Source organism: Chiloscyllium punctatum, chromosome 33 (assembly GCF_047496795.1).
Source record: "Chiloscyllium punctatum isolate Juve2018m chromosome 33, sChiPun1.3, whole genome shotgun sequence".
NCBI lineage: Eukaryota > Metazoa > Chordata > Chondrichthyes > Orectolobiformes > Hemiscylliidae > Chiloscyllium > Chiloscyllium punctatum.
The window spans coordinates 28743110-28756315 of NC_092771.1; the positions used below are offsets into that span (position 1 = coordinate 28743110).

At 42.4% G+C, this 13206-nt stretch overlaps 1 protein-coding gene across 1 annotated transcript in view; it reads right to left on the reverse strand.

The window, feature by feature from the left end:
- Positions 1 to 13206, reverse strand: part of LOC140458518 (fibrillin-1-like) — a 574711-nt gene that overhangs the window by 263724 nt on the left and 297781 nt on the right. The window contains exons 17-18 of the mRNA XM_072553247.1: positions 6049 to 6102; positions 4658 to 4783 (exon numbers count right to left, since the gene is read on the reverse strand). Coding sequence (XP_072409348.1) covers positions 4658 to 4783; positions 6049 to 6102 — 180 coding nt within the window. The remainder of the gene's footprint in view (positions 1 to 4657; positions 4784 to 6048; positions 6103 to 13206) is intronic.

The following is a 13206-nucleotide window of genomic DNA, read 5'->3' on the forward strand; positions in this document are numbered from 1 at the left end:
TCATATCAGTTTGAACCACTCTTACATTCCATATGCTGATTGCAGAGTATTGTAAACGATATCTCAAAGTGTGATTCATTTCATACCTGCATTGTGTGGAATTGCCAGAAAGTACCAGTTCAATCAACTGAATTCCTATCTAGGCAGAAATCATGGCTGACCAGGATGGTCTTTCTACTGAAATGAAAAAGCTTAGAGGGCTGTAACCTCATACTGTATGCACTTAGAATATTGCTGAGAAAAAATGATGATCAGTTTCAGCTGGTGTCAATGTCCTGAATCTTGAATGTTGCCAGGACATTGTGGCATTGGTTCATTGCCCAATTGGTAAGATGTCCTGATTTGAAAAATCTGTTGTTAGCAATTTCCTCATAACACTGGTCTTTTTGACTGTACCGTAAAGCAGAGTCTGGAGCATCAATACTCATTTCTCACCTTTAAGACACTTTCTAGAACACCTTCTTCTTTGATGTAGGTTTTCAGTTTTGGAATAACAGTTCATTATTTGACTTATTGTCATATTTTACTTTATAATGCTCCTGAGAGCCACTTTTTATTACAATAAAGCTATTATATAAATATAAATATCAATTGTTGCTGTTTGAGTTGAAAGCAGATAGACAGAACATAACCTGAACCATTTTTAGCTGGTTTTCTGTCATTGTGAGCAGCAATTTCCTGAAGCAAAGCCTACACACGTTCTTGCTTTACCTCAGAATTCACCTGCCAGCTGAAAGTAATATTTTACTTTCAGTGAATTATTCTTGTCAAACATCATGTTTGTCAGGAAGCAATGTCAATGTTCAGCCTATCAAGTTCCATGTTGATCACAGCTGTCTTACCCATATCATTAACCAGATGCAAATGTCCGTCAGTTTAGTCTTAATGTTCCAGCTTGCCATTTATACAGGTAGCATCATCTTTTGTTTGTTTATCTGATGTGTTAGATCTGGTCCATGACTTGAGGACAGAATTTAAACATCAAGAATCAATTGAGGCAGGTGAACTGTGGCTGGTCATCAGTTTATTAACTGATGGCTGTCCATTCTTGAGGCGGGTGGTGGTTGACTGATGGGACAAATGATCCCTTCTATCATTATAAACAGTCCATAATATACATTTTCTATATCAATGAACAATTGTAACAGTTGACTCTTATGTTGGAGATAATGTTCTGCAGCAAAAGTTGAGAATATTCTGCAGTATATAGTGCAAAATTTACGAAGACGATGGGCTGCCCAAGCATGAAAGTGCCATTCTCTATCTCCATGGTGGAATCCAAATTGTGCAAAGCACCATAACAGATACTAGCTTTATAACAGCATTTGCTGGAAAGATGGCAGATTAGACATCAGACTGCCTTTGGGGTCCATTCTAAATTTTTAGTCAAGATTTACCTCTTTAGCATTCAATTTTACAGACGTTTGCCAAGACAGTGGAGCTGTTCATATATGACTTGGATCTGGATTAGAGTGGTGCTGGAAGAGCTCAGCAGTTCAGGGAGCATCCAAGGAGCTTCAAAATCGATGTTTCGGGAAAAAGCCCTTCATCAGGAATAAAGGCAGTGAGCCTGAAGCGTGGAGAGATAAGCTAGAGGAGGGCGGGGGTGGGGAGAGAGTAGCACAGAGTACAATGGGTGAGTGGGGGAGGGGATGAAGGTGATAGGTCAGGGAGGAGAAGGTGGAGTGGATAGGTGGAAAAGGAGATAGGCAGGTAGGACAAGTCCGAACAAGTCATGGAGACAGTTACTGAGCTGGAAGTTTGGAACTAGGGTGAGGTGGGGGAAGTGGAAATGAGGAAACTGTTGAAGTCCACATTGATGCCCTGGGGTTGAAGTGTTCCGAGGCGGAGGATGAGGCGTTCTTCCTCCAGGCGTCTGGTGGTGAGGGAGCGGCGGTGAAGGAGGCCCAGGACCTCCATGTCCTCGGCAGAGTGGGAGGGGGAGTTGAAATGTTGGGCCACGGGGCGGTGTGGTTGATTGGTGCGGTTGTCCCGGAGATGTTCCCTAAAGCGCTCTGCTAGGAGGCGCCCAGTCTCCCCAATGTAGAGGAGACCGCATTGGGGGCAACGGATACAATAAATGATATTAGTGGGTGTGCAAGTAAAACTTTGATGGACATGGAAGGCTCCTTTAGGGCCTTGGATAGAGGTGAGGGAGGAGGTGTGGGCACAGGTTTTACAGTTCCTGCGGTGGCAGGGGAAAATGCCAGGATGGGAGGGTGGGTTGTAGGGGGGTGTGGACCTGACCTGACGGAGGGAACGGTCTTTGCGGAAAGCGGTGGGGAGGGAAATATATCAATGGTGGTGGGGTCTGTTTGGAGGTGGCGGAAATGTCGGCGGATGATTTGGTTTATGAGAAGGTTGGTAGGGTGGAAAGTGAGCACCAGGGGCGTTCTGTCCCTTGTTATGGTTGGAGGGGTGGGGTCTGAGGGTGGAGGTGCGGGATGTAGACGAGATGCGTTGGAGAGCATCTTTAACCACGTGGGAAGGGAAATTGCAGTCTCTAAAGAAGGAGGCCATCTGGTGTGTTCTGTGGTGGAACTTGTCCTCGTGGGAGCAGATCCGGCGGAGGCGGAGGAATTGGGAATACGGGATGGCATTTTTGCAAGAGGTAGGATGGGAAGAGGTGTATTCCAGGTAGCTGTGGGAGTCGGTGGGTTTGTAAAAAATGTCAGTGTCAAGTCGGTCGTCATTAGTGGAGATGGAGAGGTCCAGGAAGGGGAGGTGTCAGAGATGGTCCAGCTAAATTTAAGGTCAGGGTGGAATGTGTTGGTGAAGTTAATGAATTGCTCAACCTCCTCATGGGAGCATGAGGTGGCGCCAATGCAGTCATCAATGTAGCGGAGGAAGAGATGGGGAGTGGTGCCAGTGTAATTATGGAAGATCAACTGCTCTACATAGCCAACAAAGAGACAGGCATAGCTGGGGCCCATACGTGTGCCCATGGCTACCCCTTTGGTCTGGAGGAAGTGGGACGATTCAAAGGAGAAATTGTTAAGGGTGAGGACCAGTTCGGCCAAACAAATGAGAGTGTCGGTGGAAGGGTACTGTTGGGGACGTCTGGAGAGGAAAAAACAGAGGGCTTGGAGGCCCTGGTCATGGCGGATGGAGGTGTAGAGGGATTGGGATATCCATAGTGAAGATGAGGCATTGGGGGCCGGGGAAAAGGAAGTCTTGGAGGAGGTGGAGGGTGTGGGTGGTGTCTCGAACGTATGTGGGGAGTTTTTGGACTAGGGGGGATAGGACAGTGTCAAGGTAGGTAGAGATGAGTTCAGTGGGGCAGGAGCATGCTGAGACAATGGGTCGGCCAGGGTGGTCAGGCTTGTGGATCTTGGGAAGGAGGTAGAACTGGGCAGTGCGGGGTTCCTGGACTATGAGGTTGGAAGCTGTGTGTGGGAGATCTCCTGAGGTGATGAGGTTCTGTATGGTCTGGGAGATGATAGTTTGGTGATGGGGAGTGGGGTCATGGTCGAGGGGGCAGTAGGAAGAGGTGTCCTCGAGTTGGCGTTTGGCTTCAGCGGTGTAGAGGTCAGTGTGCCAGACTACCACTGCGCCTCCTTTATCCGTTGGCTTGATGGTGAGGTTGGGATTGGAGCAGAGGGATTGGAGGGCTGCGCGTTGTGAGGGTGAGAGGTTGGAGTGGGGGAGGGGAGTAGACAGGTTGAAGCGGTTAATGTCCCGGCGGCAGTTGGAAATGAAGAGGTCGAGGGCAGATAATAGGCCAGCGCGGGGTGTCCAGGTGGATGCAGTGTGTTGGAGGTGGGCGAAGGGGTCCTTGGAAGGTGGGCGGGAGTCCTGATTGTGAAAGTAAGCTCGGAGGCGGAGGCGATGGAAGAATTGTTCGACGTCACGGGGTGTATTAAGTTCATTGATGCGTGGACGGAGGGGGATGAAGGTGAGTCCTTTGCTGAGGACTGATCGTTCGTCCTCAGTGAGGGGGAGGTCTGGGGGGATGGTGAAAACTCGGCAGGGCTGGGAGCTGTGATCTGGTGTGGGTGTAGAGCTAGGAGTGGGGACGGAACCTGTAACTGGAGTGGGTGTGATGGTGGGGGGAATGGGGTGGAGTCATGAGCAGGGGTAGTATTCCCCTCGGGGTTCTGGGGGTGGGGATAGTATGACTTAGAGTTTGATTTATGAGCACCAGAGCAGACCAGTGGGCCTATATACTGCGTGTCTCAGGCCTAAACCTCCTTAAAACTTTAACCGGCAGTTGCAAAGCTTCTCAGTTTCTAGGCACAGCAGAGAAATTGCTGATGGACAGACTATCTATTGACAAGGTAAGACTTACACATTTGACTCTCATGCTTGCACTTCTGCTAACTAGCAGTGAGGACTGAAAAAAATAAATTAGCACAGAAAAAAGTGGGAAGCATGACAACTTTTTTCATCTACAGACAATAGCCACCAGATCATCATGAAACCAGAGACCATGAAATTAAACATACAGAAATACATGACATAAAATATTGCAAAGTATATATTTCTATCATTCTCACAACTATTCTATTATAAGTGAAAATGGCTATTTTTAGCTCTTACTAAATTAAAGCATTAAGTTTCATGGATGCAAAGGAATTAAGATCAATAAATACATTCACTGACTTGATAATTAAGTCAATTTGACTTAATTTCTACTAACCACTGTTTACATACATACCTTCACACTTTTTCCCAGATATATCAACTTCATAACCAGAATTGCAAACACATCGGTAACTGCCACGAGTGTTCTCACACACTCCGTTAGGACAAATATCAGGATCCAATGCACATTCATTGATGTCTGTAAAAAAAATGAACTTCCTTTGTTTAGCAGTAATAAATAACCCATAATATTGTCAGATGATAAAATAACAAAATTACCACTTTTTTCACCAAAAAAGATGCTCAATTTATAAAAATAAATTGCACTCATGAATGTGAAATGCTTTTTATGTTCAAGTGTAAAAATTGTTAAACTCAATAACTGCCAAATATCTGTTGAGTTTTTTAATATTTTTATTGAATCTGTTCTAATGTGCAGTTTCCACACTGAAGGAACCTCGATTATCCGAATATTAATTATCCGAATTTTGGATTATCAGAAGAAGATCTCAAGGTCCTGATAGAAACATTACATCAAAGAGGTGTTCCCAACACTGACCATGTCTTTTGTTTACAATGATTAAAAATGAACTCGGCTTACTGAAATGCTGCCAAAAACAGTCTTGGACATCGATGGGAGCCCAGGCATTGTCTCTAAATGACTGACCGCTCGCCCTCTCTCTCTCTCCCCCCACACATTCCCTGGAGTTATACAGTAGGGTGTACCCTAAACGTCCCTTCCCCAGATAATCTCTCCAACATTGTCCTGTACAGTAAAACGTTGCAGTAAAAAGTTGCGTTTGTGGCTGCTTGCGTGTGTGCTATTTTGAGAACTCTTCCCCCAAAGGCAGCAGCAGTCTTGCTATGTCGTCCAATCCAGCTGCTCCGGTGGCGGGGTTGGACGAGGGTGGGGGAAGGGTTGGATGGGGTTGAGGAGTGGATGGGGGGGGGATGTAGGGATTGGGGTGAGGACGGCTCGTGCACAGTGTGTTGCTGCCTAGTCTCCTGAACAGGGAGCGGACTTAGCAAGTGCTCGTGTGTCAATCCCATTGAACTAAGGTTGGGGGGGGGGGGGGGGGGGGGGGGGCAGGCCTTAAGCAATGCTGCAGGTCCCTTATACACAAGTGTGTGTCTGCTCAGAAACAAACCCTGAGTCAGACAGGGGGAGCAAAGCATGCAGAGCGAGGAAAAAGGAAACTTCTGAAAACTCTGAGCCCTAGAACAGAGGCATTAACTGAATAATCAATTCTCTGAATGAAGTAATGCCCGCCCATCTTGTTTGGATAATCGGGGTTCCTCTGTATTGCAATCAAGCTTATTGAGATGAAGTACTTTGGAACACAAGATATGTATTATAGCATTATAAAGTCTTGTTTTAGTCTATATTGTATGAAACAACATTCTAATGAATATATTATGAAAATGAGTCTTATGGTATAGCTTATATGAGCAAACAACAGTTACCTCTCCCATCACTTGTCATACCAGGTCCACTGCTGCAAAGTGCATGATATTCAGCTGTAGAGAAATAATAAAACTATTTTAAAATTTTCTGGGCAAGCAATGTTAGATGTACTTTGAATGGAAAGTAAATATATTGAGCACATGTACAATGTTACGTTGTCTTCCAAGCTAAAGTAAGATAACGAAAAATTGCACTAAACTATTATTATGTTGCTATAGTGATTGTACGAAGGTCAGCCAGCTGGACTCACAGAATATGAGTTCCCTGATTGGGGCAGTTAATCTGGTCCAATCAGGGAGCACTGGCTGACAGATAGAAAGGGGAGTGTATGAGATACCGACACTCTGTGATAAGGCTATGCCAGGATCAAGGACTTTCCACATTTTAAAAGGTGAGTTGGTAATGGGATACCAGCCTCTGTGGAATTATTTCAGTTGTCTAATATATGCTCAACTTCAAATTCCACACAACTTTTCTTCCTTTTCTGTATGACTGATATTTCCGTTTCCTACATAAGCCTTCCACTAGTTTCAATGGGTGACACTTCCAGTATTTATTAATTTCTTGGGATGACTCTGTTGTAGACCTATTGTCCCTTAAACACAAATTAAAATTTCCAAACTCATCAGTCCTTCAGTTCACTAAATTGAACTGGGTGAAGCAATATTTCAGTAAGTGAAAACATGATTGTCTATTTAAATATTTAGTCAAATTTTTCTGATCCAGGGAAATTGATAACATTGTGTTAGAAGCATTACAAATATTGGAAAAGGGATAAAATAAAATAATTTTGATAATGCCTTTATGGAAAAATATGGGTGAAAATAAATAACAAGTAAAGCAGACAGTTAAGAGAGAGAAAAGGATGGTCGTTTACTCTTTAAAATATTAAAAGGGTCAGATTTTATTGTCAGAGCACTTGCACATAGATTTATTGGGATATTTTGTTGTAGTTGCCTGTTTCCAATCATCTAAAAATAGCAGCACCTTCTACAGAACTTTGAGACCTCATTGAACAAAGCAACCAAGTATGTATTGCTTCAACCAATCAGATTAAAGAATTGTTGATGAATAACCGATTCTGAATGAGAACGAGTCAGCTTTGTATTTAATTCAATCTTAAATCATGCACAAAAGGTGAATGCATAGATTTAAATAGAATCCACAAAACAGAAACAATCTATTTTTTGTCAAATGATCTCACAATCACTACTGATGTTCAACTTGGGTCTTATTCCATCCTATTTCATGGAATCTTATTTGCAGAACATTACCATTATTCCCTTTCTCTTGTTCACTTACCATTTCCAGAATGCCTCTCCATGCTGTTTACCTTGAATAACTTGTATTTATATTAGACTTTTAATGCAATAAATTATCCCAAGGCACTTCACAGGAGTGGCACGAAGAAACATTTTACACTGATCCATGCTAAAACGACATTAAGGCTGGTAATTAGAAGCTTGGTTAAAGAGTAGGATATCAGAAGCCCTTAAAGGACAAAAGAGAGTTTTAGGGATGGGGAGCTTGAAGACCTTAGGGCAGCTAAAGGTACAGCTACTAATGGTAGTTTAAGTCAGAGATGCTGAAGAGGTCAGAAGCATATCAGCCCTAATATCTTAGAGACATAAGGCTGGATACAGAGATGCTGAGGGTTGAGGTCATGGAGGGTTGTAAACAAGTGTGAGAATTTTAAAGCTGAGACATTTCTGACTTCGAGTCAATATAGGTTAATGAACATAGTAGCACAAACAGTCATTTGGCAATACAGTACTCAAATATTTCTGAAAAAAGTCACATTTTACTGATGTTTTTCAACTTGCAATCATCTGAACATTTTGCAAGAACTCCAATTCAAGGGTTAAATCAACATATATATAACATAAGGAGAGTGCAGATCGGTTGGCAAATGGAGCCTGACTGGTATGTAAGTGATGCCTAATTGAAAGAGACATTGCCATGGATCAAAAGCTGAAATAGGATGCATCAACAACATCCTGTTGGATAATGGCTACTTCAATCGGATCATTTCTTGTTGTATATCACACAAACTTATGAAAGGCTAAATGGTAGTTAATTTTGGTCCTGAAAAGTGCATATTCTAACTCAGATTAATTTGGGGGTAAGGTATCTCAAATTTTTGAGCAAATGTTGAAGCTAGTTTTTTCATGCTATTAATATGGAATAAGAAGGAGTGGTGTTGCCACTAACAGGACCCGTTGTCAAGCCAAAGAATGTTCTATCATACAAATGAATAATGTTGCATATCAATTCCAGTGCTAGTGTGTTGCCAGATATTAGGCTGAGGTCCTGGTGGATCAAACAACATTCAAAGTTTGGTAGAAGATTTGTAGCTCGGGTGCTCGTTGTTGTGGTTCTGTTCACCGAGCTGGGAATTTGTCTTGCAAACGTTTCGTCCCCTGTCTAGGTGACATCCTCAGTGCTTGGGAGCCTCCTGTGAAGCGCTTCTGTGCTGTTTCCTCCGGCATTTATAGTGGCCTGTCTCTGCCGCTTCCGGTTGTCAGTTCGAGCTGTCCGCTGTAGTGGCCGGTATATTGGGTCCAGGTCGATGTGTTTGTTGATAGAGTCTGTGGACGTCCACAGACTCTATCAACAAACACATCGACCTGGAGCAAATTTACCGGCCACTACAGCGGACAGCTCAAACTGACAACCGGAAGCGGCAGAGACAGGCCACTATAAATGCCGGAGGAAACAGCACAGAAGCGCTTCACAGGAGGCTCCCAAGCACTGAGGATGTCACCTAGACAGGGGACGAAACGTTTGCAAGACAAATTCCCAGCTCGGCGAACAGAACCACTACATCAAACAACATATCCCTTTGGTTGTATGCATCACACAAGGTATTAACTATATCCAATCAACCCGCACTTGCAAAACACAGCACAATGTCCAACATTACATATTTTTCTGCACTGAGCATTGTTAATCAGGTTCTCAGTGTGGAGTGTTTGCATGTCTGGAAGCTATATATATATTATGCACAGGGCCTTATATTTTGAAGACAGAAAGAACACACAAATGCACTGCACTTATTTCAACTAAATAAAAAATAAATGACAAGCATTTTCTGGTTCATTTCTGAGGCCAATGCCCTGATAGAAGTCAAACTGCCTGGTTTAAAATTTAATCAAAACCTAGCAGTTAACTGTCAATCAGCACTAATGAGTTCATACACCATGGCAAAACCTCCACTAACCAGATTTCACTTGCCAACCAATTAGCACTCTCTTTTCGTACATTAGCTTTCTCCTTGGATTGATATTCTTACAAATTGTCCTGACAAAAAAAAGACAAAAGTGTGGCTTTCATCAATATATGGCAATGCAAAATAGACAGGACTTGGTGCAAGTAAGGAACAATAACATCAGAGCTTTGTATGACTTCAGGTTTACAGAAAATAGCATGTGAGAAATGAGCAAGAAATGCATTGCAATACTAAATTTTAGAGATTTCAAAAGGATGGTTAAGTGTTTCAGCACCAGGTGGGCTGAGGCAGATGAACAGCTGGGCAATGTAACACAGGCTGAGCTCTTAATTATTGTACAAATATGTGGTTGGTAGCTTGTCTTGGAGTCTGGTATGCCACCCAGGCTACCAATAGTCTTTCAACCTCAGTTAGGGAGTGAGATATTCATTGGATAGTAAACTTGAGTTTGCAGTGGGGATCAAAAACAATAGCTCATCTTCCTAGTGTTTACTTGGAGGAACTTACATCCGGTGCTGGGTGTTGTGAAAGCAATCTAATAACTTATCACAGTGAAGGAACTGGAAGAGCTTGTAGTGAGATACAGTTGGTGTTCTCAGTGTACATATAAAAGCTAATCTTGCATGTCACCAAGGAGCAACATTGTAGATAAAACAAAAGGTCCTTGGGAGACACATGAGAGTATGGCATGGGTACAAGTGATAGTCTTAGTATGATTAGAAAAAGAACCAGGCACATGCAGGTCCATCTAGAACATAGAACATAGAAAAATACAGTGCAGTACAGGTCCTTTGGCCCTCGATGTTGCGCTGATCCAAGCCCACCTAACCTACACTAGCCCACTATCCTCCATATGCCTATCCAATGCCCGTTTAAAAGGCCATAAAGAGGGAGAGTCTACCACTGCTACTGGCAGGGCATTCCATGAACTCACGACTCGCTGAGTAAAGAATCTATCCCTAACATCTGTCCTATACCTACCACCCCTTAATTTAAAGCTATGCCCCCTCGTAATAGCTGACTCCATACATGGAAAAAAGTTCTCATGGTCAATCCTATCTAAACCCCTAATCATCTTGTACACCTCTATCAAGTCACCCCTAAACCTTCTTTTCTCCAATGAAAACAGCCCTAGGTGTAAACCAGCGTAAAGGCATGGAGGGGAACACTTCAAGAAATTGTCAGCAAGTCTGTAGGCAGAACAAGAACAATGAGGTGGGATTTATCTGACCTTTCATCTTTAATCATTTGTAAAAGTCAAACAGATTGTTGAGTCTGACTTTGATAAGAGCAGTTTTGGTACTGAGGCATGGGGTAGATTTTTATTTGGAGGGTATCAAATCTGAAGTTCTTAAAAGATGGAATTTGGAAGGTGACTACTTCTTCATGCATTTTGCAGAAGAAAAGGAGTTAAAGACCAGGTAGCTGTTTCCATGTTAGTGAGGTCAATATTGGTCTTTTTAAAAGAAAGAGATGAGTTGCAGATATAAAGAAGAGAGGGATTTAAGAGAGGAAATTTGACTGTGTCAGCTGATTTGCATTGTCACTAATAGTGAGCAGGTACTGCTACTGTCACCTCCTCCCTCTAGAGAAATGGTCTAGCACACTGATAAACAGCTAATCTCGTGCCAATCCCCTGTCGAGGCTTAAATATTCAGCCCAATAAAAGATCAGATATTTCAAGAGCTGAAATGTAAAGACTGCATCTTTATATTTTTGGACTTTGGACTGAAAATGTGGATATTGTTTTTGGGAGGTTATAATGTGCAAGGAATTGTTTAGAAAACAAGTGAAGCTATTCAATGCAAATGAGACAATGTTACATTTTGGGGACAGTGGTGCAAATATGCCTGGACTCATCTGTTGTGGATTCAGGACAGTTCAACATCAAAATAACCCTTTCAATGGTCTGGCACAGCCTAATACAGGCACTGAGAGAAATGCAAACAGAAGCAATGGGAAACCTCCAAAAACTGGCTGCATCAAAATCTCTCTCGGCACCATTTATCTGTAAAATTGGTTTCTCTAATTCTCTGCCAAAACAACAAGAAAACTTCATTCAGAGCTGCTGAAAGAACGAAGACTAAAACCCAAACAAAAAGGAAAGACCCATGTCCAACCAATTAATCAAAGTGATCATTGCTGTGCAGATAACATTATGCCGTCATCAAAGAAATCAAAAAGATTGTGAAAGCAATCTATCCCATTTTGTCATCTGGGCTGGTGACACAGCACTGTTTCTCTTTGACTACTATTTTTCTCTTCACCCATAATATCTATGTCTTGTCTGTTTCTTTCTATGAGTCTGTTTTTTTGAGTGTGTATGTGTGTATACATGTATGACACAAAGTTTAAGTGTTAGAGTCATAATTTAGCGAAAAAATCAATTTGTTTATAATAAATAATTATTTGCTTGCCAATTATAAAACACTTGTGTATGTACTTAAACCAGAATCTGAAGGTAACTCAAACAGTTCTGTAGTTTAATTCAATATTCACATTTGTGGTGACTCAGGAAATACTAGGGCTTGATATGGTCCCAAGTGGGCTATGACAGAGATGATTGCTGTCCACGACCATCTTCCTTTATGCTATGTATGACTCCAAACAATGGTGAGTTTCTCCCTGATTGCCAGTGACTTTAAATTTGCTTTGGATCTTTATGCCATACTCAGTCAAATGCAGCCTTGATGTCAAGGGCAGTCATTCTCAGCTCACCTCTGGAGTCCAGCTCTAGTCCAGCTCTATTGTCCATGTTTTAACCAAGGCTGTAATGAGGTCAGGGGGTGACTGAACTTGGCAGAATCCAAACTGAGTGTCAGTGAGCAGATTATTACAAATACTTTGGCTTTCGGAGCGCTTCTCCTTCATCAGCTGGTTGTGGAGAATAAGATTGTAAGACACAGAATTTATAGCAACAGTTGACAGTGTGATGTAACTGAAATTATAGGTGTTCTCCCAGTTGGAGAACGCTTCAGTGGTCCGGGACATTCGACCTTCAGGTGACCGTCCTCCAAGGCGGACTTCGGGACAGGCAACAATGAAAAGTGGCTGAGCAGAGGCTCACAAATGTTGCAAAACTTCTCTTTTGATGAGTTTCTTTCATCATTTCACTGACGATCAAAAGTAAACTAATGGGGCAGTAACTGGCCAGATTGGATTATACTGCTTTTTACATACATGACATACCTGGGTCATGAGGATGGCCTCAACCAGGATCTTGGGTTCATGTCACACTACAGGTGACCCCACACACACACTCTCTCTCTCTCTCTCTCTCTCTCATACACTCACACGTACACTCCCACACACACACCTTCTCACAGACTTATATCCCTTTACACTCACATAGACACAGTCTCTCACAGATACTCATAATCCCCACCCCACGCACCAACACATGTACACATAGACATATAAGGTTGTTGGGTGAATTTGTACTTGCAGAATTACATTTGACTTTGCTCAAAAACTGCATGAATCCATGTAAGATTCTGTAGATCTGTTTTTTAGATTAAAGTCAGTCTGACCATTGTGGCACAGACAGTCTCACACAGGGAACTCACACCTTCAATACATTATCTGGGCCGACATGACACCAATTGTTAAAGTTCACTTGAGAATGTAACTTTTAAAAAAAAGTTTTGCGATTTACATAAGAAAGAACTGAAACCAACATGGTCATTCTAAAAGATTATATACTTAACAAACAATCCAGGTCTTTTTCAATATATAATTTCAGTTACATCACACTGTAAACTTTTGTTATGAATTCTGTGTCTTACAATCTTATTCTCTACAACCACTTGATGAAGGAGCAGTGCTCCGAAAGCTATGCTTCTAAATAAACCTGTTGGACTATAACCTAGTGTTGTGTGAATTTTAAATTTGTACACCCCAGTCCAACACCGGCATCTTCAAATCAATA